Consider the following 25,955-nt stretch of genomic DNA (forward strand, 5'->3'; position numbering starts at 1 on the left):
ATGACAGACTGAGATTCCAAAGGATCTTGGCACGCTAGAGCACTGAGCTGAATCTGATAAGGTGACATTCAAATAGGATGAATGCACTTCTGCAGAAGAAAAAATGAACTTCACCAATGTAAGACAGAAGACATGGCTATGTTAGGAGAAAATGAGGAAGGCCTCCAGTATGTTGAAAGGATCCTTGGAGTCAGACTTATGGAAAGACACAGACGAGAGTTGAACAGAGACAGGCATGGCTGAGTTGTGTTCTGTATCCTCGAAAACACAGCTCCATTTGTATTTTGAAGTTTATGTACCTCATCTATTACAGGGTAAAAGTTTTGCTGCATTTCATGTATCATGACCTACAAGAACTTAAAGAAGTAAGCTTTGTTGTCCTCAGCACTGATCTGGCTCTCCCTCGAGTCCTGTCTTCCTATTTTAGGTGGAATGTAGGAAAGCTAAATTAATAATAATTAAAAGTTGAAAAAGATAGGACCTAAGATCAAAGCAGGGGGGAGAATGCAGAGAGAGAGCATGTTGTTTATTAAACTGTGATGAATGAAAAGTTCAAGAGACATAATTTCTGAGTAATTAATAATTTTATTAATTATGGCTTGCAAATAATTAAGAAAAGGATGGTCATTTGGCTTTCTCTTGTAAACCAAAGACCCCTCATGGAGGCCCCTTGATGCTTACATACCCTTGGAAGAGTGGATGCTCCCAATAGGGAATCAACTCTGTCTGCTTAATAGTTAATGAGAGAATGAATATTATAATGAGAGGTGGGCCTATTCTAATGAAGGGCAGGGTACAGGACTCTAGTCAGGTCACTCACGGACAAAGAGAGACTCATCTCTAGCCAGACTGCTCCTCTGGGTAATCTATACAAAAGGGATCTACCCCCCGCCCTGACCCAAACTTGTCTAAGTAGAACACAAGGGGCAGAATTTACTTAGATTAGATTCTTTTTACTCTAATCAGAACTAAACTTCCCCAGTTGTGTGGGGTCTAGTGAACAAGACTGAAGAAAATGTTAAATCCAATCTCATTATCAACCCTGTTCTTAGGATGCTGGTTGAATAAACTACAAGGGCCTGATTTCTGAGTGAGGAAATAGAAAAGGGAAAATCTTAATCTCAATTAATAATTTGTTAGGGAAGGTGTTGGTCAGTTATTTTCTAGTTTCACAGAGTAAAAAATTGGACATAGCAGTTTTCAAACTGTGGTCTGGGAACACCTGGGGGATCCCAGAGACCCTTTTGAAGGGTTCATGAAGTCAAAACTATTTTCATAAATAATATTAAGACATTCCAATTTCTGATATGGAAAATACTGACAGATAAAACTCACAGAAACAAAAGCTCTTCAGGGTTTTCAATCATTTTTAAGGATATAAAGGAGTTCTGAGACCAAAAAGTTTGAGAAGTTTTAGAAATTAAACATAACAAAGAGTAGAACAGATGAGCTATAGAGACGCAACCTTTCTTCCTTTAGGAGCAGGATACAATTTTCTAAGAGGACTGAAGGTGCTAGGACAACTGAATAACCCATCCTCCTCTCTATGGAACCGAGTAAGTAAATTCTCCTTGTCCTTAGACTACAGAATTGGAAGGAGAGATTTTGCAGTGCTAACCTCATGCTAAGTACTAATAGGCATGTTCATATAGGATTTAGTACTGGAAGGCAGTTTGGAGAACTTCTTTATTTAATCCAACTTGTCCATTTTACAGAAGAGGAAAAATGAAGCCCAGGAAGGTTTTGATTTGTCTACTTGTCACACAAATTGAGTTAATGGGGGGCCAGGCCTAGAACGCAGATCTTGCATTTCTAGGGTTCTAGTTCCACACCTTGCTGCTTCTCATACTGACTGCTCTAATTTGGTAGCCTGATTATTGTGATGCATCATCCATCATTCTGAAGAAAAAACATTTTTCATTATTACCCTGTCCAACCAAACTAATTGTTCCCCAAACTCAGTATTCCATCTTCCAGATACACTGTGTCTGGGTACTTGAATCCAAGTATCTGAATGATGATCTTAAATTTAGATTCAGAAGAAACATAATTTCTTAGCACTTGTGGTTTTGTTTTTGATTTTTAATTATCACAAGGACAGTGATTATAAGAACAAACTGAATCCTGCTCTGGGAACAAAATTTCAAATAGGGTCTTTCCAAACAATCTAAATAAAATCCAATGAATTAATATTAACACTAGGATATTTTAATCAAAGGTTGGATTCATTTGAGCTAGTAGACCATGCAACTTCATGAAGCACACATTAGTGTAACATAGAGCATTGGATATAACACAGCATCATCACCATCTCTGAACAAGTTTTCTCTCTGTAATTAGAATGCATTCCTCCTTCACCTCTGTCTCTGCTTTCTTCAAAGCTCAGTTCATTTGCCACCTTCTATAGGGAGCCTTAGGAGGCAGCTGGGTGACCCAGTGGATAGAGTGAGTGTTGGGGTGGAGTCATGAAGATCTGAATTAAAATCCAGCCTGAAGATACTGACTAGCTGTGTGACCCTGGGCAAGTCATTTAACCTGTTTGCTTCAGTTTCTTCATCTGTCAAATGAACTGGAGAAGGAATGACAAACCATTCTAATGGGGTGCTTGTACTGGGACCCCGGTTCCAAGACCATGTTTCTCCCTAGCTGCAGAAACACTATCCCTGGCAGTTTCTCCCCAGCCCAAGGACACTATACCTTCACAATTACTCGTGAGTGGGCCTCAGCAACACACTTATCTCTGTCCCTGGTGCAGTTACTGCACCTGAAGGAATTATTAGTTTGAACTGGCTTAGCACTGAGTCATAAAGATATTCGTACCCACTGGACTATCTATACCGCTACCCTGCCTCATTATCTACATCCTAGACTCCTCATTATATGTATTCTAGACTTAAGACATATGCATACTCCCTACATCTATGCTGTCAAACAATACACTGACTGGGGCAGACTGGGCAACCCTCGGTTGGCCCTGGCTGCTGCTAGTCAACTTAGCAACGAACCAGATCTAAAAACCATACCTCCATGTAGCCCCTTTTTTTTCTGGTGAACTCTAGGTAAAATGCCTGCGCAGTAGATACAAACAATGCATGTTCCTTTAAGCACTGATTACTTCTTAAGCACTCCCTAATCCCACCCTGAATCACCTAGCTAGCATATTTGGCACATATTTTACTACAGTTTACACTATATAAACTTTAACTGAACCCCTCTAAGGTCACAGGTTCCTTAAGAATCCTTGCCTGCTGTATAGCGTAACAATAAATCTTTGCCAACTTGACTTAAAGAATGCTTTAGTCTGTGAATTCATTCCAGAGAACCCTGCCCTTGTACTCTGGTCTTTGAGGGGTCTCAACCTCTCAAATTGCAACATTTTCACTCTCTTTGCCAAGAAAACCCTCTGGACAGTCTGGTCCATGGGGTCATGAAGAGCTGGACACAACCGAACAACAGGAAGCCTTAGTGCTCTCTTGCTCCATGACGTATTCTGCATTTACATGCCCCTTTGCTCCATTTGAAGGTGGGAACTATTTTTCTCTGATTTGGGATTTGTTTATTGTTTTTGGTTTCTATCTCCCCCTTCCCCCTCCGAAAAAAATGTAGCACAGGACCTTGAACATAGCAGGCATTTAATATTTGTTGAATTGACTTGCTCCTCAGGCCTTTCCTCCCAAGGAATAGAAACTCTGCAAGCAGAAGAGTAACCTAATAAGGCAATGAATTAAATAGACAACTGCTGAGTTACCCAGAAATGTGTTTTACATACAATCCCATCCAATTGCCAGGCTAAATCTCTCCTCCTCTGCCTCCTCCTCCTCCTGCACCTTCTCCTGTTCCTCCTTCTCCTTCTTCCTCTTCCTCCTCTTCTTTGTTTTAATTTGTTACTGTTTATTTTATGGATATTAATGAATGTTTTGTGTTTTTAGTCAGTCAACAAACATTCATTAAACCTGGACCAGAAAGCAAAATTATCCAAAAGGGTAAAATTAGACAAAGTAAGTAAATAAATAAGTCAGATAAATGTAGAGCCTTCCAGTTTAACTCCTGAAATACAGGATATCTCAAAACTTAAAACTGTACTACATATTTATTTATCATATAACAGAAAATAGATAAAGTGAAGAGGGATAGGATCTCAAGTAGGATCCTAGGATTCGTCCTCTCATTGGCCAGAGAGAATAGGGTCTGCCTGAGGCATGGCCAAAACAGCCAGAAGCCCAGGAGCAGATATGCAGAGATAAACAATTTTAAAGACCTATATAAATGTTAGGGCAGCTAGGTGGTCCATTGGATAGAGTGCAGGGTCTGGAATCAGTAAGACCTGAATTCAAATGTGACCTTGGACACTGACTAGCTGTGTGTGACCCTGGGCAAGTCACTTAACCGTATTTGTCTCAGTTTCCTCATCTATAAAATGAGCTGGAGAAGGAAACAGCAAACATCTCTAACCCCAAACAGGGGTCAGACGGCAATTGAAAGCGACTGAACAACAACATATAAATGTTAGCTATTTGAATAATCCAACTTGAGTATTTTAGAGAGAACTGAGGGGTAATTTAGATACTCCTAAGTAGTTAGACATAACAAAGATTATAATAGGTTAACTATAGCTGTGCAACCTCTCTTACTTTAGATGCTGGATAAACTTTTCTTTTTTTTTTCCATTTTAAAAAAATTTTATGCCCAAACACCAGAACTCAAATACAGAATAGAGAAAAGAAATAGAAACATATCCTAAACTTAAATATTGAAACTTAGATGCAAAGTAAGAAAAGAAAAGCATGTCATGTACACAGCAGAACATAAGAGAGGATTCAAAATATATAGCAATAAATTTTCATTTCAAGAAAGCCTGTATGAGGGGCAGCTAGGTGGCACAGTGGATAGACCATCGATCCTGAAGTCAAGAGGACCTGAGTTCAAATCCTGCCTCAGACCAACCACTTGACACTTACTAGCTGTGTGACCCTGGGCAAGTCACTTAACCCCAATTGCCTAAAAAGAAAAAAAGAAGAAAACCTATATGATAAATACTACATGTTGTGTCCATCTTCTTTGCTTCCTTATAAGTTTTCTTTTGTTCTCTGCTGTGCACTTTATATTCTGGGTTTTTTTCTCCCTTCTTCCCCCCCCCAATAATTAAGTGCAGATATATTTATATGTAGATCTATACATACACAAATACATGTATATACACACATACATACTTACAAAAGTATAGACATTTACTTTCCCTAACAAATTCTACTCCTGATCTTTTTTTTATGTTTATATGTATCTCTCACTTCCTGTCCCTTCTGACTCCTCTACTTTACTTCTACCCAATACCTTGCTCTCCTATTACTTAGCCTATCCTTCCCCCTAAAGAATCCTTACCCTATCCTCCCATTCCCATAAATCTAAACACCCTTCTATAGCCCCCTTTGACCTATTCCCTCACCCTCTCCTCTAGAGATCTTTCCCTCCTCTTCCCAAGGATCCCTCCCTTATCCTTCCATTCCCATTCATCTACCCTTCTATACTAAACTTTTCTAAGAGGATTCCAGGCACCCAGACAATTGAATGGTCCATCCTCCTCTTTAATCTATGCAAACAGTTCAGTAATCCTTATACCACAGAATTGGCCTTGAGTAGACAGGCATCCCTTTTGGCTGTCAAAAGAGGGGGGAGGGAATTTGTGGTCAACCACATATGAACTTGGAGTCTGTCCATAGTCCCTTCTGAAAATGGGCAACAGCTGGCTTCTGGACCAACCATGTTTGGCCCTGAGGCTAGAGAGGATGATGGGAATGGGATCAGTAAAGGGAGGCTCCAGAGTTGGCAGCTATGATACCCTACAAGGATAGAAGAAGCGAAAGGGACCTTAAAGTCCCTCATTTTAAAAATTACAAAACTGAGGCACTGACTGAATGGTTGAGTGATTTGTCCAGCATCACATAGCTGGTGTCTGAAGCAAGATTTGAAACCAGGTCTTCCTGACTCAAAGTCCAGCACCTTATACACTCTATCATGTTTATTTAATCAAATTCTTAATTCTAAATTTAGAGCCAGAAAGGCCCTGAGGGATCATCCACTTCAACCTTCCTCACTTTACAGATGAGGAAACTGAGGCCCAGAGAGATTAAGTGATTTGCCCCAGAGAGATTAAGTGATTTGACCCAATCAGGATTTGAACTGAAGTCCTCCACCTCTCTAGGAAGCCTGTATTCCACTGGACCAGAATGACCAAACTGCATTTTATAATGTAGAGCTGTCCAACAACAGAGTGGGTTTCTGTGCAAAGTTGTGCATTCTCCAACATAGGAAGTTGTATGTAGAATCATAAATTCATAGTTAGAAGAGACCTCAGAAATCTTTAGTTTAAGCCCCTCATTTTGGAGATAAGGAAACTGAGGTCCAAAGAAATTAAGTGACTTACCCAAGATTATATATATATACACACACACTATATATATATATATATATGCACACATATACACATGTGTATATGTGTGTATATACACATTTACATACATATACATTTTGTGTGTATATATGTGTATATATATGTATATGTGTGTATATGTGTGTATGTCTGTCTGTGTGTGTGTGTGTGTATACACACACATATAAAAATAACAGAGCTGAGAATCAAAGCCGGGTCTACTTAATGGTAAATTCAACATTCTTTCTACTCATAGAAAAGGCAAGATGGATGGCACATAGCACAAAGAACAGTGGCCTTGGAAACATTCTGAGGAGGAAGATTTAAACCCTTTCTCCAACCCTTACTAGCTATTTGACTGGGACTCTCTGAGTCTCAGTTTCTTCCTCTATTAAAAGGGTGGGGGGAGGAAAAAGAGAGAGAGAGAGAGAGAGAGAGAGAGAGAGAGAGAGAGAGAGAGAGAGAGAGAGAGAGAGAGAGAGAGAGAAAGAGAGAGAGAGAACGCCTATGGTACCTACCTCATAAGGAGTGCTGTAAGGACAAATTTTTTTTTCCTTCTTTTTTTTAGTTTCTGATTGGAGGAGAAATTGTTTGCAATAGTGATGCAAGAAAAAAAAGGAGGAGCATTTAAATATCTTGAAAAATGCATGAAAAAAACAGAAGTAAATTCATAAGGAAGCAGAGATAAGGTGAACAGTTTTGAAAGTATGGAATCTATTATATGCTTTTTTTAAAAAAAAGCAATCAGTATGAAATTGAGGTTCACAATCTCAAATATAATCCTTTTTTCATTTGGCTATTCATAGAGGAAATGCTCTTTTTGGTGTTTAAATTCAGAATTATAATGTTTTTAAATGTTTTTAAAAGAAAGAGATAATGTATATAAAACACTTTGCAAACTTTAAAGTACTATGTATAAAAAGCAAATGTTAGTATATTAGAAAGGGAATTGACTAGATGACCTTCATCATCCCTTCGAACTCTAGGCTCTTATGATTTTTATGGTGTAATTTATGTTATTTTCAGATTTCAAATAAAAGCTCAACTTGTCTACCACAAATTATTCTTATAGACTCACCAGGAGAACAGAGAAGAAAAACAGGAATGGTGGTGAGTTCCTGTAATGGCTACATTAGAACAAGACTGAATAAAAGATCAGACAGATGCCTCTCAGCATGAATGATCAGCAGGACATAGAGGCAGAGAATACAGTGGCATCTGACATTTGGTTTTACAGAGTGATGTGACTTGTTGATGTTATGTGAGAAATTTGGTAAAGTAGATAAAGTGGCAGTATGCATAAACCTAGGTATCATTCAGGAACCCCCTCTAACAGCAAAATAAGGATTCAGAGAACACTTCTACTATGAACCAAGAAAATTAGGGGGACAGCTACATTGGTCACACATCTTTAGTAAATGTAAATGTTTCCATCAGATTCTTTGATTTTATTTTAAAAACAGTTTAATTTTTTATTATATGACATGCTTGGTCTTTTGGGAGCCATTGAAACAATTAGGTCTAGATTTTTTCTTATTTCCACATAATTACTTATAAATATAACAGGATAGGTATATCTATATGAGTAATCCTAATACATAGAGCAGGCTGAGTGGTGCAGATAGATGTGATCTAAGGTCTGGGAAAGCCAAGGACCATGCCTATATGGCCAGGACACAGAGGGGTGTTATGCTAGAATTATATCTTTCAGCACCCCTCGTAAATATCTCCAGTCTAGAGGTACGAGTCTGAGTTCTTTTTTTTTGGGGGGGGGGGAGAGTTTCAATATCTTTAAAACATTTTTTTAAATGTATTTTATTTTAATTTTATGGAAAATGAGCATTTCTATAAGAGCATAATAAAAAAAATTGCATATGAAACTGCAAAACAATTATATACAACTTGTTATTCCTTTTAAATATGTAATAAAATTATCATGTAGATTTCTTTTTTTCCCTTTTTTCTTCTCTCTCCCACTCTCCCCCAATGGTACAGATAGCTACCATTAGACACAAATAGGTATATATATATATATATATATATATATATATACACATACATATATATACATATATAAAATTATTTTATACATACTTCTATTTATCAGTTCTTTCTCTGGATGCAGATAGCTTCTTTCTTCATATGTCCTTTATTTCTAATTTGTGTGTTTGTAATAGTCAAAATGACAAAGTCGTTCTTTAAACAATATTGCTGTTACTGTATACATGAATCTGAGTTCCGAAGGAAAGCTGCTTCCATGATTGCTCTTAAGGGGGTATGTATTCCTTATCTTATACTCTCCAGCTTAATTCTTTCCCACCAAACTATGGTTAAACAAAAGACCATCACAAATAGAGAGTAAACCTATTTATCCAAGCAAAACAACAAATAGAAACTGGAGTTACACAGATTGGAATTTAGCAGAAAATATACAAGAGTGAGCTCTCTAGCTGGGAGTGAGCCAATCTCACCCAAGGAGATCCATTCTAACAGTCTCAAGGTAGGCAAGCTGGTAAGCCAGTTCACTGTTAGAAGCCAGTTTCTCTTGTACATCTGCTCCTTCTTTTCCCACATATCCCAAGAATGTCTCTAGAATCCACTAGGTAAATCCCTTATGCAGGTGTGTGGTGTTGAGCTCAGCTCCACTGATCTCTCTGCTAATCAGGAGTCATATCTCCCTCCCATACACAACAGTATGCAAAATGTTCTAGGACTGGGTAGAAGCCAGGTTATATAAATACTATATTACATTCTAAAATATATTATATGTTATATAAATTGTATTTTATAAACATTATGTTACATTATATAAACCTGTATTAGCTTTTGAGCCTTGATGGCCAAGATGATAGAAGGTCCAGAATTCCAGGGATATGAAAAACAGCTGTTCTGGTGGAAGAGACCTTGGTGAATTTCAACTGACACTATAAGTAAGTAAGGTTGACCCAGACAGAATGATGCAAGCTCCTTCAACAAAACCACCCTGCTATTTTTACAAGTCCATAAGATCACAGAGTTAGAACTAAAAGAGACCTTTGAAAACAACCCCTTCATTTGACAGGTGAAACTGAGGCCTAGCTAGGTTGTAACTTGCCCAAGGTCACACAGAAGAGTCCAGGATTCAAACTCACATTGTGTGACTCAAGTTCAGTGTTCCTTTCAATACACCAGCCTTTAGATCAAACAGCTGTTCAAAAGAAACTCAAACCTAAGATTTACTCACTTGAGCATAGATTTGTTGTTTGGCCATTCCAGTTGTGTCTGACTCTTCGTGACCCCATTTGGGATTTTCTTGGTAAGGATTCTGGAGTGGTTTGCCATTTCCTTCTCTAGCTCATTTTACAGATGAAGAAACTGAGGCAAACAGGGTTAAGTTTCTTGCCCAGGGTCACACAGTTATAAATGTCTGAGGCTGGATTTGAACTCAAAAAGATGAGTCTTCTTGACTCCAGGCCTGGCATTCTATCCACTGCACCACCTAATTGCCTTCTTATAGTCACTTCCAAATATGCTGACTAAAACTAAATACTCCATTACTGCAGATGTGTGGTCTGACAATGAGACTATTCCCTTCCTAGTGCTAAATATTAGTATCTTTTTAATGGAGCCTGAGTCTGGATTGGGGCAGCTAGGAGGTACAGCGAATAGGGTGAAAAAACTTCTCCCCATTAAATGGGATCTTTTCACCTTTGGTCCGCTGTTCTGCACAATCATACTAACCCTGTCGTCTGGTGTGTTAGTGCAATCCTCTCATCTTATACGTGAGGAAGTGAGGCCTGAAGAAGTCATATGGCCTCTCCAAGGTCACATAGGTTATAAATGGCAGAGCCAAGATCCAAACTTGGCTCCTCTATTTCCACTGTATCACTCTTCTAGGGCTCCAGTTTAGTATCAGAGCACTGATCAGAGCTATGATACAAAGGTGGGAAGAGGGTGTCACAATCTATCAACCAATTAACTTTTGTTAAGCACCTACTGTGTTATATGTCAGGCACTGTGCTAAGTGCTGAGGATATAAAAAGAGGCAAAAGAGAGTCCCTGCCCTCAAGGAGCTCACAACAAGCAAACAGATATGTACAAACTAGCTATAGAAAGTGTTCACAGGAAATAACTGAGAGAGGGAAGGCACTAGAATTAACAGGGGTAAGGCTTCCCATGGAAAATAGGATTGAAGTCAAGACTTCAAAGAAACCGGGGAAGCCAGTAGGCAGAAAGGATGGAGAGCATTCAGTTATGGGGGATAGCCAAAGAAAATGCTAGGAGCCCAAAGAGAGAATGTCTTCCTCATGGAATAACCAGAAGGCCAATGTCACTGGATTGAAGCCTACATGGCAGGGAGTAATGTGCAAGAAGACTAGGAAGGTAGGAGGGGGCTGGGCTATGAAGAGCTTTGAAGGCCAAAAGATGTTGTATTCGATCCCAGTGATAGGGAGCTACTGGAGTTTATTGAATAGGGCGGCTGACATGATGGTAAAAAAAACAGCACTCTGGTAAAATCACTTTGGAGGCTGGTTACAAAGTGGTCTGTGATCCAGATAAAAGGCCGAAGAGTTATTTTCAACCCAGTCATCAGTGAACTAGGGCAGGTAATCTCTTACACTGGTGATTAGGGAATGATACTTAAGAAATCTGTTGATGGCTGGGATATCACACTTGCTTTTCTCTTTACCCTTCTTACTCCTTTCCTCTCTCTCTCTTCTCCAACCTCTTTTTTCCCTTCCCAACTGTCTCTTTCTTCCCTTTTTTCCTTCCTGCCCACCTATGTTTTATGCCTGCCAGTGGTATATACACAGACTCCTTATCTATGCTGTTGGCACTCAAGATTGCTGACTTGATAACAATAGCGAAGCAGCTCTCCTGTCTTCCCAGGGCATGTATCCAGGATGTGGCGAAGAACTTCACAAGACTCGTCAAGCCTGATTACTACTACCCACTTCTGGTGATTCATGCAGATGCAAATGATGCTGATAGAGGAAACCTAGAAAGCATCACTCAAAATTATGAAGTCTGGAGCAAAAAATTAAGGCCTTGGGAACATAAGGGTTTTCATCTCCGCTGTCAATCAAAAAGCTGGTTTTGAAAAGGATTGGAAAGTAAATACCTGGCTAAGAATATGGCATTTATTTGTTTGGGGAATGGCTTAATAAATTATTATACGCAAATGTAATGGGATATTATTGATCTGTAAGAAATTATGAATATGAAAAATACAGAGAAGCATGGGAAGACATGAAGTAAGAAGGGGCAGGAAAACAGTATCCAGGGATGGGGAACCTGTGGCCCCCAGGCCACATGTGGCCCTCTAGGTCCTCAAGTGAGGCCCTCTGACTGAATCCAAACTTCACAGAACAAATCAACTTAATAAAAGGATTTGTTCTGTAAAACTTGGACTCGGTCAAAAGGCTACACTCGAGGACCTAGAAAGCCACATGTAACCTCAAGGCCACAGCAGTCACTGAATGACTACAACAATGTAATTATTATTACTACTACTACTACTATCGTTTATACAGCATTTTTTTAAATTTTGCTAGGCAATGAGGTTAAGTGACTTGCTCAGGGTCACTCAGCTAGTGAGTGTCAAGTGTCTGAGGCTGGATTTGAACTCAGGTCTTCCTGACTCCAAGGCCCATGCTCTATTCACTGCACCACCTAGCTGTTCCTATACAGCACTTTAAAGTTTACAAGATACATACTTTATCTCATTTGATCAAAACCACCATAGAAGCACAACAAAACTGAAATTGAATGTTATGGAATTACAAAAATCCAAATTATGACCCTAGAAAAGGGATGTGAGAATATACCTCTTTTTCTTCTCTGCAGAGAGAGCAGACTATGTCAGTCTTAGTTGATTCACTGGACAATTTTTCTGAACTGTAGGGTTTTTTTCCTCCTTTTTTATTCTTTATTATAAGGGATGTCTCTGGTAGGGGATGTAGGGTGAGGGTGAGATATAACAGGAAATAAAGGTGATATGAAAACAGAAGCCATCAAAAACATTTTAAAAATAATTTTTTCAAAGGAGATGGCAATTGAGAACATAATTTAGACTTCTGGACAGCTTAAAATACAGGAATGATGGGGTATTAACCTTACCATCAGTGTTCAGATTCAAATTACAAAGGTGCTAGAATTGAAGGATATGAGATACTTACAATGCTAGAGATGTTTCTTGAAGGGTACATATTATTATAGTACACTTAGGGCAAGTCACTTAGCCCTGTTTGCCTCAGTTTCCTCCTCTCTAAAATGAGCTGGAGAAAGACATGGCAAAACCATTCTAGTCTCTTTGTCAAGAAAACCCCAAATGGGGCCATAGTCAGACATGACTGAAAAATAACTGAATAACAACAACATAGTATCAAGTAGAACTCATTAATCCCACAATCCACTCCAGTTAGTGCTGAAGTGGCAGTCCCCACTCATCAGGACAGCCACATGGCAGCCCTGGCTTCCTGAACTCTATTGTGTGCCCCAGGGTCCTAGTCAGAAGTGCCTGGTGACTAGTAGGACGTCACCCCAAGGATGAGCTGATTCACACCCCTTTACTACCCTGTCTTATAGTGATCTCATCAGAGGAAGGTGTGTTTAAGAGGGAAGCATCAACTATTCCAGATCCTTTGTTGGAGTGGCGATGGGTCAGTCTTCAACTGGTCACTACCCTTAGTGGCATGGCCCTGTGCTGCCTCTGTAGAAGACCTGTGACTGGCATGTACAGTGATCTACATGGCAACATGGAGAGGTAGGTTTCCCCCCTACTTTGTCGTGGCAATAGTTGGGTATATAAATCACAAATTTTACTATTACTAATTATCAAGATGCACGTACTCTCTCTGTATGTATGTGTATATACACACACATATTTGTCTTCGTGTTTCTATCTCTCTGTCTGTCTGTGATCCTTTATCTATCACAGTGTTAATATTTTCAGAAAGGAAATATACAAGCACGGGTACTGACTGACAAAGTTGGGAATGATAGTTAACATTCTGGATGATAGAGATCTGACATGCTAGAATAGAGAGCTGAACCTAACAAGATGAAACTGCAAATCGATAATTCTTGTACTGTCATCTGTTACAAACCTTCTCATCTCTCCTCAAACCACCTACAACACCCCTGCCCGTTTTCTCAGAGGAGAGGAGCTTGCCTAACGCTTCACTGAAAAAAAATGAGGCCATCTGTTACCAGCTTCCTCTACACCCCAACTCTACATCTCAAATTCCCTCAACATCATCTCCAATTCTCTCCTCCTTAGCTCCAGTCCCAGAGGGGACATGGCCTTTCTCTTTGCCAAGATAAATCCTTGTGCTCCTGCCCTTGGGAGCTTGTCCCTTTAACTGTCCCATCCCCTCTCTGCTTTTCTTCTTTTTCCTTTCTTTTTCTTTTTTGAAAACGCAAAAGCTCTTAAGACCAACATTTCTATCTTTACAGAAAATATCCCATGTCAGCAGTTATAATTGTGATAGGAGGCTGGAAATCTAAACCTTAATTGGGAAAGAACTCTAGGTATTGAAATCAGCAAAGCATGATGATGTACACCCTAAAGTGCTTAAAGAACTGATGGGTGGGCAGCTAGATGATGCAGTGGATAGAGCACCAGCCCTGGAGTCAGGAGGACCTGAGTTCAAACTTGGCCTCAGACACTTGACACTTACTAGCTGTGTGACCCTGGGCAAGTCAATTCACTCAACTGCCTAGCCAAAAAAAAAAAAAAGTCTGGGCAGCTAGGTGGATACTCACTTGCTATGTGACCCTGAGCAAGTTACTTCACCCCAACTGCCTCGCAGCAAAAAAAAAAAAAGAGAGAGAACTGATGGGTATCTCAGATTAATAAGCTACTTGTTTTAAGAAATCATGGAAGATAAGAATCCCTGAAAATTAAAAAAAAAAAAGGGTATATGAAATGTCCAGGTAAAATAACAGGGGAAAAAAGGTTAGTCTGAAAATTTCTGATTCTTCCTGATTCCAGATTTCTATCCAATACCAAACTGGGAATATATGCTTCAATGACCAATTTGCAGTCACCCAGAAGAGAAAGAAGTGCTAATAACAACTAAAGTGATTTAGTACCAACCTCCCATAGTTGTTGTGAGGATCCAATGAGATGATAATTGTAAAGTACTTAGCAGAGTGCCTGATGCATAGTAAGCACTATAGAAATGCTAGCTATTATTGTTATTGTTATTTTTTGTCTGGCCAATTTAACTTCCTCTGGTAATAAAGGCCACACAGAACAAAGAGGAGTAACTGGTATAGCCCATAGCCCCAGACCCCAGATAGACAGAGGCTTATCATAAATTATTCCTTGGCTTGTGACACCCTGTCCCCCCGCCCCCCGAGTTTCTCCTGAAAACCGCAGAATTTGGCTACTTTACTCACGTCCAGAGTCTCCCCAGCAATTTCAGAATTATAGCTTTTGTCTAATCTTCCACAGATGTAGGCGAATGGCTCCTCAGCACCCTCTCCCTAATTTTCAATTTCTTTATTCACTAGCTTCTTCCCTGTTGATTTCGAATACACTCATCTCCCTCACGCTTAAAAAAAAATCTACCCATGACCCTGTCATCTCCTCAATCTGTTGTCCACTATCTACCTCTATTTTATATCTCAACACCCTGAAGATGGTGCAGGAAAAACTCCAATACATGTCATTTCTTCTGGACTCATTTTTCACTCAAAAAAATGGAGAAGTACCTAAAGGACTTGCTGATTTATAGCCCTTTCTTCCTGTTTACTTGGCCTCTCCCCCCAGGATTCTCAGCTTTGGATGATATGAAGTAGAGATAGAGGGTAATGAAGAACACCCAGTCCCTGTGTCCTGTATGATCATAGCTAAGTTGTCTCCTCTATGGGTCTTGAGTTCCTCCTCTGTAAAACCATCCAGCCAACATCTAGATGACCTTCATTATGCCTTCCCGCTCGGATTCAATGTACTCTATGCAAGAGCTGCAGGTTTAATTCCAATAGAATGATTGTTAACTTTTCTTTGTTAAATTAAATGAAATAAAACACAGCACACCTTTGTTGATAGATAGTGCCTTGTATCCCTCCCCCCTCCACAGTAATAATTTTCTGTCTATTCTGCCTATACTTACATATGTACATTTTGTTTCTCCCATTAGGACACAAGCTCTTTGAGGGGAGGGGCTATTTCATTTGTCTTTATATATCTAGCACCTACTATTATGCCTGCAACATATATGACCTAGTGCTTAATAAATGTTGGCTGATTGATTATCCATATTCTTGCTTCCCCTTCAAGTTTTCTAACCTGTCTTTGGACAGTATATTGTTCTCTACACCATTTAAAGGTTTGGATAGAGTTCTAAAGGCACTAAATGAGCTCTTCCCAGACTACAACAACTCTTGTTACCACAATGTGAACTTTCATGGTTTGGGCAGTGTAGATGTCATACTATTTAATAATAATAGATCACATTTATATAGTGTCTTATAATTTACAAAGCACTTTATATACATTATCTCTGTAGTCAGACTCTAGACTTACTCTCCCAATGGGCAGTAGCAGGTTTGGTCCCCAGAAAATAGCCGGCTATCTCTCCCCAAAAGGCGCACCTCTGGTACTAGGGCTTGCCAAGCCCTTTTCAGTACTGTTCATTCACCTTTGACGTCCACCTGTCACCCTACTCTCACCTGTGGCTCCAAGAAGCTGTACAACACACAGCAGCCACACCCTGGTAAAACCATCTTGGCAGAAGGGCCAGACCAGGCCTCAAATGTGTCAGCGAATTAGGGGGATGTCTACCCCAGTGGAATGGGAGGATGAGAACAATTTGTTCCAATGTCCGTGAAGGCAGCTGAAGCAGGCACTGTGGAGTACTTAGAGCTTAGTCAGACATCAAAGGTGCCAAGGTCGTCCCCTGCATCCTGGGCCACTGCCAGTCATCTTGACTTTCGTCTTGCCACTGGACTTTGATGACTCTGGAAGAGAGAGCGAGGCTGACCACTTTGTGCAACTCTGCCTCCTTTAAATCCAATTCACATATGAGTGACATCATCTGTGATGTCATTGGTCCTCTGAAAATGAAGGATGAGCAACACTATCTTCCATTCCACAGTCTCTTCTCCCACTGACTTCTCAGTCGTGTACTGCAGGCTGGTTTCCCTACCCATCACTCGGCTCAAGGTGTTCTCTCCAAGTTCACCAATGCCCTCCTTATTGCTAAGTCCCACGACATTTTCTCAGTCTTCATGGTTCTGTGAGAATATCATCCACGCCCTACCCCCTTACATATGTGTATACCCCCAAGCCCTATCCTGGGCCTTCTCTTCTCACTCTAGATTCTCTTTCTTGGTGACCTCCTCAGCTACCACGAGGCCAACTAGCATTTCTATGCAGATGACTCTCAAATTAATACAGAGCTAACCCTTATCTCTCTCTAGAGCTCAAAACCCGTGTCATTAACTGCTGCTGAATAGCCTATAAGTATCTCAAACTCATATGTAAAATAAAATCCATCTTTCCCACACCTCTTCTAGACTTCCTTGTTTCTTTCAATGGCATCATCTTCCCCAGGTTTGCAACCATGGAGGCATACACAACTCATTTTCCCTCATCCCAGAATGTCTCATTCACCTAATTGGCAGTTGGAGATGTGAGACTGGAGATTAAGAGAGAGGTTAGGACTGGATAAATAGACCTGAGAACCATTTGCATAGAGATGATAATTGAATCCATCGCAGCCAATGAGATCACCAACCAAAACAGAATAGAGTGAAAAGAGAAGAAGGCCAAGGACAGAGCTTTGGAGGACACCCATTGTTAGCTTCTGTGACATTCAACTTCATCTATAAAATGTTAAGACTAGATGACCTCTAAGGTCTCTTCCAGCTCTGACATGTTATGACATATAGCTTAAAACTTATTACACATCCATGTTTCTTTAAATTTATTATTTAAATTTTTAAAATGTATTTGGAAATAATCAGAAAATAAAACATCACACAAAACAGGAAAGCGAAATTGTCGATACAGATCTCATAGCAAATTTTAAAATCCTGAACATATCGCTAGCAATGCTTAAATTATCAGTTTTGAAGGTAACCTTTAAAAATGAATTTTTCTCAAACCCATTAGCATTTTATCTTTAAGCATTTCTTAATTCAGCACACTGGGATGTATGATTTTGTATCAGGCACTGAAAAAATTTACATAACAAGGGAAAGATTCAGGCTGTGCTTCCAGTGAGCTTACCATGAAACAGTTGACAATCTCAAAGAAGTTGGTTTCAATTGTTTTTATGGTCATGAAATGGGTTGTTTCTATTTGCATTGTCATCAATCAATTAATCAATGAGAATTTCAGTGTCTACTACGTGCCAGACATCGCACTAGACTCTGAGGAAACAGACAAAAATGAAGCAGTCCCTAATAATAATAATAATTATTATTACTATTATTATAATATTGTTACTATTTATTATCATCAGTTCCTACAATCACTTTAATGCCTCATCTATGATGAAATCCTAGGATATTCTTATGAAGATACTTCCCTGCTCTGCATCTTAGCTTTTCTCCTATAAAATGATAGTAGTGGGGAGATAGACTAGATGATCCATAGAGCCCCTTACAGTTCTGACTGACATTCTAGGGTTTTAAGGGAAAGAATCCAAAGAAGATCGGACAGAAGAGAACCATGTAGTTGCTAAGTTCTCAGGAAAGACAATTCTAATCACCTAAGTCAGTTTTTAAGGGTGGTCATCCACATGACAATCTCTTTTATATCTAACTGAAATCACTCATGATGTAAGCCCATTATCTCTTTTCAGGGGGGTTTCAGTGGAAATGTAAAACACTGGGTCACCACCCTCTGAAGAGTAACACTTCATAGGTCAGGCCTGGAGGATGGAAGAGGAAGAAGGAATTGTAGAATTGGCAAAGCATGTTTTCAGCACATCTTCTCATCTTTCCTTTCAGTAAGTCTTTATCCTGTTGTGAGCTCTTCACTCCATTTTCAATATCCCCAGTGCCCTGGCTAGGGAGGCGTTGGAGTCATTTCCAACCAGCTGGACTGTTAAATTTTCAGCATGAGCATTTACACCTTGGAAATCAGCAAATGCTACAAATAGGATTTGATTTATTGTTTTGTTGATTGTCTAGATTTAATAAAGTGATGGAGAAAGTGTTAATGATGCAGATCAAGCTTTTTAAAAGTGTTTCTTCAGTACTTTCAGTAGTCCTTGCCCTCAAGAAGTTCATAATCTAGTAAGGAGTAAGGCATGTGCATGTACCTTCAACACAGATTTAAAAAAAAAAGTTTCAGTGCTTTCTCATCTTTCCTTTAAAAATCTTGTTGTGAGGCTGTAGGTAAAAGTGATCTGAGAGGTTCAAGGAGAGGGAAAATATCAAAGTATAGGAGAGGAGTGCCACCTGACTTGTGGTCTTAAAGGGGGCATAAAGACTTCGAAGGGCAGAGATGGAGACTGACCAAGATTGCACGCCATGCATGGGAAAAGCATGCAGGTTGTCCAGTTCACTTGTATAATGTGTAAAGAGGCTGGGGATGGGGTACTATGAAAACAGGTTGTAGAGGTGAGTGGGAGCCAGGATTGTGGAGGGTCTTGAATGCCAGACTAAATTAATGTTTTATTAAATAGATAGTAAGCCACTAAAGCTTTTCAAGTGCTGAATAACATAACCAGACTTTTGCATTCAGAAGATTACTCTGGATATAATATGAAAGATAGACTGTAAATAGGAACAACTAGAGGCTATGTATTACCCTAGTTCAGGTAAGAAGTGATAGAGGTTTGAATCTGGCAGTTGTAGTGGGTTTGGAAGAGGGATGGTTTTCCCCCAAGTGGGGTGGAATCAAGCAAGGCTTAATGGAGGATATGGTGTGTCATTTGAGCCTGGAAGGAAGAGAGAGACTTCAACAGGTATTGCCCTGAGATAGAAAGTAGTGGAGTCATTCCCGGCATGGGGAGAACATGAGCCAATGCATAGAGACCAAAGGAAGAATGAGAATGGAGGACAGAAAGAGTAGTTTAATTTGGATAGAATAGTAATATAAGGTTAGATGAGATGGAGAGGGTAGAACCAGACTGTGGAAGACCTTGAATGTCAGAAGTTGATACTTTATTAGATGGGCAGTGGAGTGCCACTGAGTTTGTGGAATTATATCATCATGGTGGTGTATCAGGAAGATGACTTAGATAGCAGAATGATGACTTGTGGAGGGAAGAAGATTATTTAGGAGGCTATTAGAATTCTAGCAGTGAGAGAAGATGAAGGCCTGGACTAGGGGGTTATAATGGTAGTGGGTAGGGAGAAGCTGGGTATGAGAGACACTGTGGAGGTAGAAATGGCAGGACTTGGCAACAAACTGAATGTGTAGGGTAAGGAAAATAAAAGGACCAAAAGTAAATTCAAGGTTAGGAGTCCAGGACTCCTGGTTCCATTAACAGAAATAGAAAAAATGGGGAGAAAAGCAGAATTAGGGAGAAAGATGAGTTCAGTTTTTACAGATGTTATAGATGTTATAGAGGTACTGACATAATATTTAAGCTTAGACATCTAATAAGCTTTAGGAAAAGGATGGCGTGGAGGCAAGGGAAGGGAAGGGAAAGAAAAAGTAAAGGAAGGGAAAGAAAGGGAAAGGAAGGAAAGGTGTGCTTCTTAAGCACTTGGGGAGAGAGATGCCAGCTCCCCTAAGTATAATATAGCAGAATGGAACATTCTGAGCCCCCAGTAGCTTCTTCATGGGAAAAGAGGATCTTTAAGATAGGAACATAATGGACCCAGAGCCAGGGCATCAGAGTGTGAGTGGGTACAACATCTACCTTCATTCTCTCCCCTCTTCAACCTACCCTGCACATGACCACCAAATTAATCATTTTAAAGTACTACTCACAGTATCCTCCCGCTCAAACACCTTCAATGACTCCCCATTGCCTACAGAATCAAGTCCACACACTGACAGTCAAACTCCTCCTTATTCTGGTCCCAATGTATTTCTCCAACATTATCTTCCATTACTTCCCCAAACTCCCAGTGCTCCAGCCAAACTGGGCCACGTGCTGTTCTCTAAACGTGCCTTTAGCCTTCATCCATATTTTTACTTCTAATCATCCCATCCTCTTAGCTTGGAATACTCTTGCTCCCATCTCTACCTGTTGAAGGAAAGTTTTATCCTTCAAATATCTGCTCAAATAGCACTTCTTCCAGGAAGCTACCCTTAATCACTCCAGCTGGACGTGATCTTTCCCTCTTCTGAATACTCTGAAATAGCCTTGTCTCCACAATACATTTTATATTACCTTGGATTACGGGTATATATGTGTAAGCTACCTTCTTTCCCTCCTTGAGAAAAGACCCTTTCAAAATTCTAGGGTTCACCTCAGGCCTCAGCAAATTTCAGAAATAATCATAACTTTGCAATCAATCAATCAACAAGTATTTATTAAACACAAGCTATGGGCCAGGTACTGTGCTGGGTACTTGGGATATATATACAAAGAAAACAACAACCCCTACTCGCAAAGAGTTCACATTCTAGCAAGGGAGACAAGTGCTTACAATGACTTAGGTCTGTGCACCCTAAAGATAGCAGACATAGTAGACATTCTTCCACACGTGAATTTTTGTTAAAATTCTTTACTAGTCCTTCACCTACTTTGTCTTAGTTTCCTGGCATATTATCTATCATAGTTTGCAGCTTACAATTCACTTTTTTTTAAACTTGTATGCTGGAGACAGCTGGAAGGGCTTAAGAACTTCTGGTTAAATTTTCGGTGTGAGTGTTTATACCCCAGGAATCAAGAAACCTTACAAATCAGGGCTTAATACATTGTTGTGTTGATTTTCTAGACTTAAGAAAGTAATGGAGAAAATCTTAATAAGGCAGATTAAGTGTGTATGTGTGTGTGTGTGTGCGTGTGTATGTGTGTGTATACATGTTTCTCCCATAGGTGATCATTAATTATTTATTGGCAAACCCTAGGATGGGACAGAAGGAGACATGAGGAAGAAGGAAAGTCAGCTGAATTCTCAACACTGAGGGATTATTTTGAAATCTGCATTCCAGTTCTTTATAACAGTACTGCTAAAAAGTTATAAAGATCTTTCTGTTCACAATTACATTCCACTTTGCCTTACTTGAAGAATGGAATTAAGTGTAGGGCTAACATTTCCAAATTTCCTTTGGTTAGAAATATTTCAAGAAGCTCCAAAACCCCTTTTAGAAAAGGTAGTTTTGACCTGTTCTGTTTTGAAACTAATGCTATCTTCTATGATTTACTGAGAGTGAGAAAACAGTTCCCCAATCCTCCATTATTTATTCTGCACTTTCTATGTGAAGATGCCATGTTTTCCCTCAAAAACAAGTCCATTCTAAATGTCACCACTGCATACCCCATCTGGGCTGTAGGAATCAAGCTGCCTTCTCTATGAATCAGATGTCGTCACTCACTGTTAAGAGCCTTGCATCTGAACTTTGTTGGCAGTTGGGATGAGGATGGGCACTGCAGGAGAGATTCTAGCTTACCCCAGTAAGGCTACCCTGCTGGAAAGAGCCAACCTTGTTTTCGTGGAGAAATGAAAAGAATGTTTTCTTGGAGAAGGCCCTTGGACAGGAAAGACCATAACAACAGGCCCCTTCATCATTGCTTCTCTCATCCTTTTAGGAACATGCAGTTAAAACAAATACTAATAGGTCTCATTTACGAATTTAGATATTTTACTCTGCCAAATTGCCACTTGAAACACTATCTCTATGAGGCTCTTAGAAAAGGGACAGAAGGCAAGTTAGCATGGCATGGAGTCTCTAAATTAGCACATTTCACACATGACAATTAATAACAAGGACATGCAGTCCATGATAGTGCAGAAAGTCCTGAAGCAGTCATACATTCTTGCAGAGGAGCAGTGAAATTGTGGGGAGTGGACAACGATGCTGGGGAAGTTGTGCAGAGACTCTTCTTGGGAAAAGAATCCTGTTTCCTAACCTACCAACATCACTTCCCCAGGATACTCCCATGCACCCTCCCCTACCACATGACTTCATCCAGAAAAAAATAGCAAGAGAGTATCTTAGATAGAGAGGTAGAGCTCAAGGGAAACTGGCTCTGAGAAAAAAGTCTGTTTCAATGAATGAAAAATCATTTCACAGGGGCAAGTCCAGATGTTGGTTCACTAACATGGATGGATGTGTCCAGTTCTACTCATCAATGTTTATAATACAATACAAAGGACTCAAAAATACAGACAATTCTTTAAACCAAGATTTCTTCCAAAGGAAGCCATAAAGTTCTGTCTTCTTCCTCCGAGAGTAATTGGGGAGGGGGAGGGTGTGCACACCCCAATTGTTTTCCCCCCAATCTTATCACTGTAGAAAACTCCTAGTGTGGAAAGTCCTTCCATCAGCAGAGATCAACAACTCATTTGTAACTTATAGTCTTAGATGATTGCCAGGGACAGTGAGAGGTTAAATTATTTGCCCATGTTCACACAACTAGAATATGTCAGAGATAGGACTTAAACCCAGGCTTTCTCAGTCCTAAGGCCATCCATTTATCTATTACATCATGCTACCCTAAGATTATTGCCTAACATATTAGGAGTTATCAGTTCAAGATTGCAGAAGCTGCACAGGATTTCAATAGAGATATTCTTCTCCATTGGATTTAAGTGCTATAAGGGAAAAAATTTTATTTTAAATAAAACCTTTAAAATAATAAAGAATGTGCACATGATAAAGCTGGGTTTTTTAAGTCTTTTTTTCTTTTACTATTGTAAAAGAATCCAAGTTCCAACATATCCTTCTGCTATTTTTCTGGGAATATTTGTAAATCTTTCAACTATAAGTCTCTTTTACAGCTCCTTGGGAGTAATGCTGTGACAAAATTTTAGAGGGAAGAGAAGAAGGTGTTTTGATGGGTACAAAATTAATAGAGGCATGACACAGGAGTAGGCAGTTCCAGAAGCTATGTACATGTACATGGTACCAATCCAACCATATACCTGCATCTGGTAAGGACACCTGCTATGCCATACTTAGAATGGGCTTAAAAAGCATTCCAGGGATTGTCTAGGAAACATCTGTTGCCCCATCAGCAATTTCAAGCAGCATAAATCCCCATGATTAAATTCCTGAGCGTCAGACCACAGTTTCAACAGCACTAGCATCAGGGTTGTCTTCCTGGCGTTTTAGTTGCATCTCATCTTTGAAAGCCCTGTTCAGTACTACCTTTAAAGACTCCTTAAATGGTTTCTTCTTACTGCTGCCCACAAAGAAGTAAATAAAAGGGTTTGCACTGCTATTGATGGTAGAGAAGAGAAGGGAAATATGGTGCATGTTCCCAAATGTCGACCAGTACTCATAGTACAGGAGGTAAAGAAGTCTCATGGGCATAGCAAAAATGAGGAAGATGATAATGGTGACCATGATGACAATGTAGAGCTTGGAGGAATGAGAAGTCCAGCTATTCCTTCGGATCTTCACCACCAGGATCACACTGGATACCACCATGAGAGGTGTGAACACGAGGAAGCTCAAGATGGAGATGAAGACAATCACCGCTCTGCAGTCACTCTGGGAGTGGCCCTTTCTTCCAATGTCAATGCACATGACATGCTCCATTGTAGTCACCAAGCAAGAAAGAGCCCAGAGTAGGCCACAGACACAAGCAGACTGATGTTTAGGGCGGTGACATCGGTACCAGATGGGATACAGGACTGACAGACAACGTTCTACACTGATGGCTGTTAAGAGGTAGAGGCCAGTGTTGTAGCCAAACAGAAAGGTCACTGATAATGTGACAATGGTATAATAATACCCAGAAGACAGCTCATAATCTAGAGCATAGTCAACTGATAAAATAAAGATACAAAAGAGCAGAGAGATGTCAGCAATAGACAGGTGGGTGATGTAGACTGTGAAGGGGTTTCTCCTCATCCGAAAACAGAGAAACCACAGGAGAATTCCATTTTCAAGAAAGCCCAGCGGGGAGATACTCAAGATGACCCAGTGCACAATTGGGATTTTCCGATCCACATCTCCTGTGGATGTGTTCCTGTTGGTGGAAGTGTTCCTGTTGGTGGAATTGTTCCCAAGAGTTTCAGGGATAAATGATGTGAGGTTTGCTTCATCCATGAGGAAGTCTTAGAGCAGGGCTTCTTTTCTGTGAATGGGTCCAAAAATATGCCATGCAATCAGTGAGTCTGAACAGGAGAGAGAAATTCAATATGAATAGTTATAACATGTATGCTATAAACCTTTTTAAAGAGAGGCAATACAATTTCTTTCTGAGAATGGCAGTGATGTGGAAGGCCAATTTGGTGACCTTTCATGATCCCCATTATCTCTGGAATTCTATATTAACATACTTAATCAGGGCTAGAAGGCTTATAGTTAAAACACCAGGTTGCCCAGCATGGTGGCACATACCTTTAAGCCCTGCTACTGGGGAGGCTGAAGCTGGTGGATCACTTGAACTTGGGAGTTCTGAGCTGCAATAGGCTAAGATGATCAAGTGTCCATACTGTATGGCAACAATATGGTAGTAAGTCCTTGGCAGGGGGGATGGAACTGGGGGCGGGGGGAGGAAGAAAACACGTGGGGAAAGGGAGAAACCAGGCTGCCTTACAAAGGGCAAACCCATTCAGGTCAGAAACAAAACAGGCCAGAGTTCCTATTTTAATCAGCAGTGGGATGAATGACCATTGCAAAAGAAGAAAGAAAAAGAAAGAAAAAGCACCAGGTTGAGAACAGTTCGGTCTCTAGCCTAAACTTTCTGTCTGGCTCTGAGAAAGTCAATTGGCTACAGAGAAGCATAAAAAGACTCATACGAATTGATATAGAACCAGCAAAATAAAATTCATGAAGACTACAACAATATAAATGGAAAGAATAAAAAAAGAAAAAAAGAAAGAAGGAAGGAAGGGAGGAAAGAAAGGAGGAAGGGAGGGAGGAAGTAACTGAATGCTAAGTATAATAGCCAAACTTGGCCAGGAGGAAATGATAAGAAAATGCACCTCCATCTCTTCATTGAAGAGGAGGTGGTAGAACTATGGCTGTGGAACATTACATACATTCTCAGACTCAATTGATATATAGGTTAGTTTTGCAAAAAATGTTTCAGTTTTTTTTTCTCTTTTTGTCTCTGTTAAGGAGATAATGCTCTGGGTAGTAGAAGAGGGGATCTATTTGGAAATGAAGTTGATATAAAGACAAAAATATACCAATACGTTAAAAAAAAAAGAAAAGAAAGTCAATTCACTCTCCTATATCTTATTTTTTCTGCCTTTATAATTGAGATGAACTCAGCTGACCTCACAAAACATAAGTCAAAAGTAATATTCAGTAAGGAGGGAGTATACAGTAAAATTGTTTTTTCTTTCCAGATGTAAGCTATTTTATTAATGCTTAAGAAAGCTAGTATACTAAAGACAAACCAAGCTAGAAGAAAAAAATTACAGAAAAAAAATCAGCTAAAAGCATTTAGATCTGAGATATCCCTTATGAAGGCACCTAGTCAAGCTGGTTATTGTATTCAAACGT

General features: G+C 39.8%; 1 protein-coding gene across 1 annotated transcript; it reads right to left on the reverse strand.

The window, feature by feature from the left end:
- Positions 1-22,787: 22,787 nt before the first annotated feature.
- Positions 22,788-24,610, reverse strand: MAS1 (MAS1 proto-oncogene, G protein-coupled receptor). The gene has a single exon (XM_020986732.2). It carries the CDS (start codon positions 24,546-24,548, stop codon positions 23,553-23,555), a length of 996 nt encoding a protein of 331 aa, XP_020842391.1. The 5' UTR covers positions 24,549-24,610; the 3' UTR covers positions 22,788-23,552.
- Positions 24,611-25,955: the final 1,345 nt, after the last annotated feature.

The sequence above is a fragment of the Phascolarctos cinereus genome, unplaced genomic scaffold (assembly GCF_003287225.1).
Source record: "Phascolarctos cinereus isolate Bilbo 61053 unplaced genomic scaffold, phaCin_HiC Scaffold_5;HRSCAF=322, whole genome shotgun sequence".
In the NCBI taxonomy this organism is placed as follows: Eukaryota; Metazoa; Chordata; class Mammalia; order Diprotodontia; family Phascolarctidae; genus Phascolarctos; species Phascolarctos cinereus.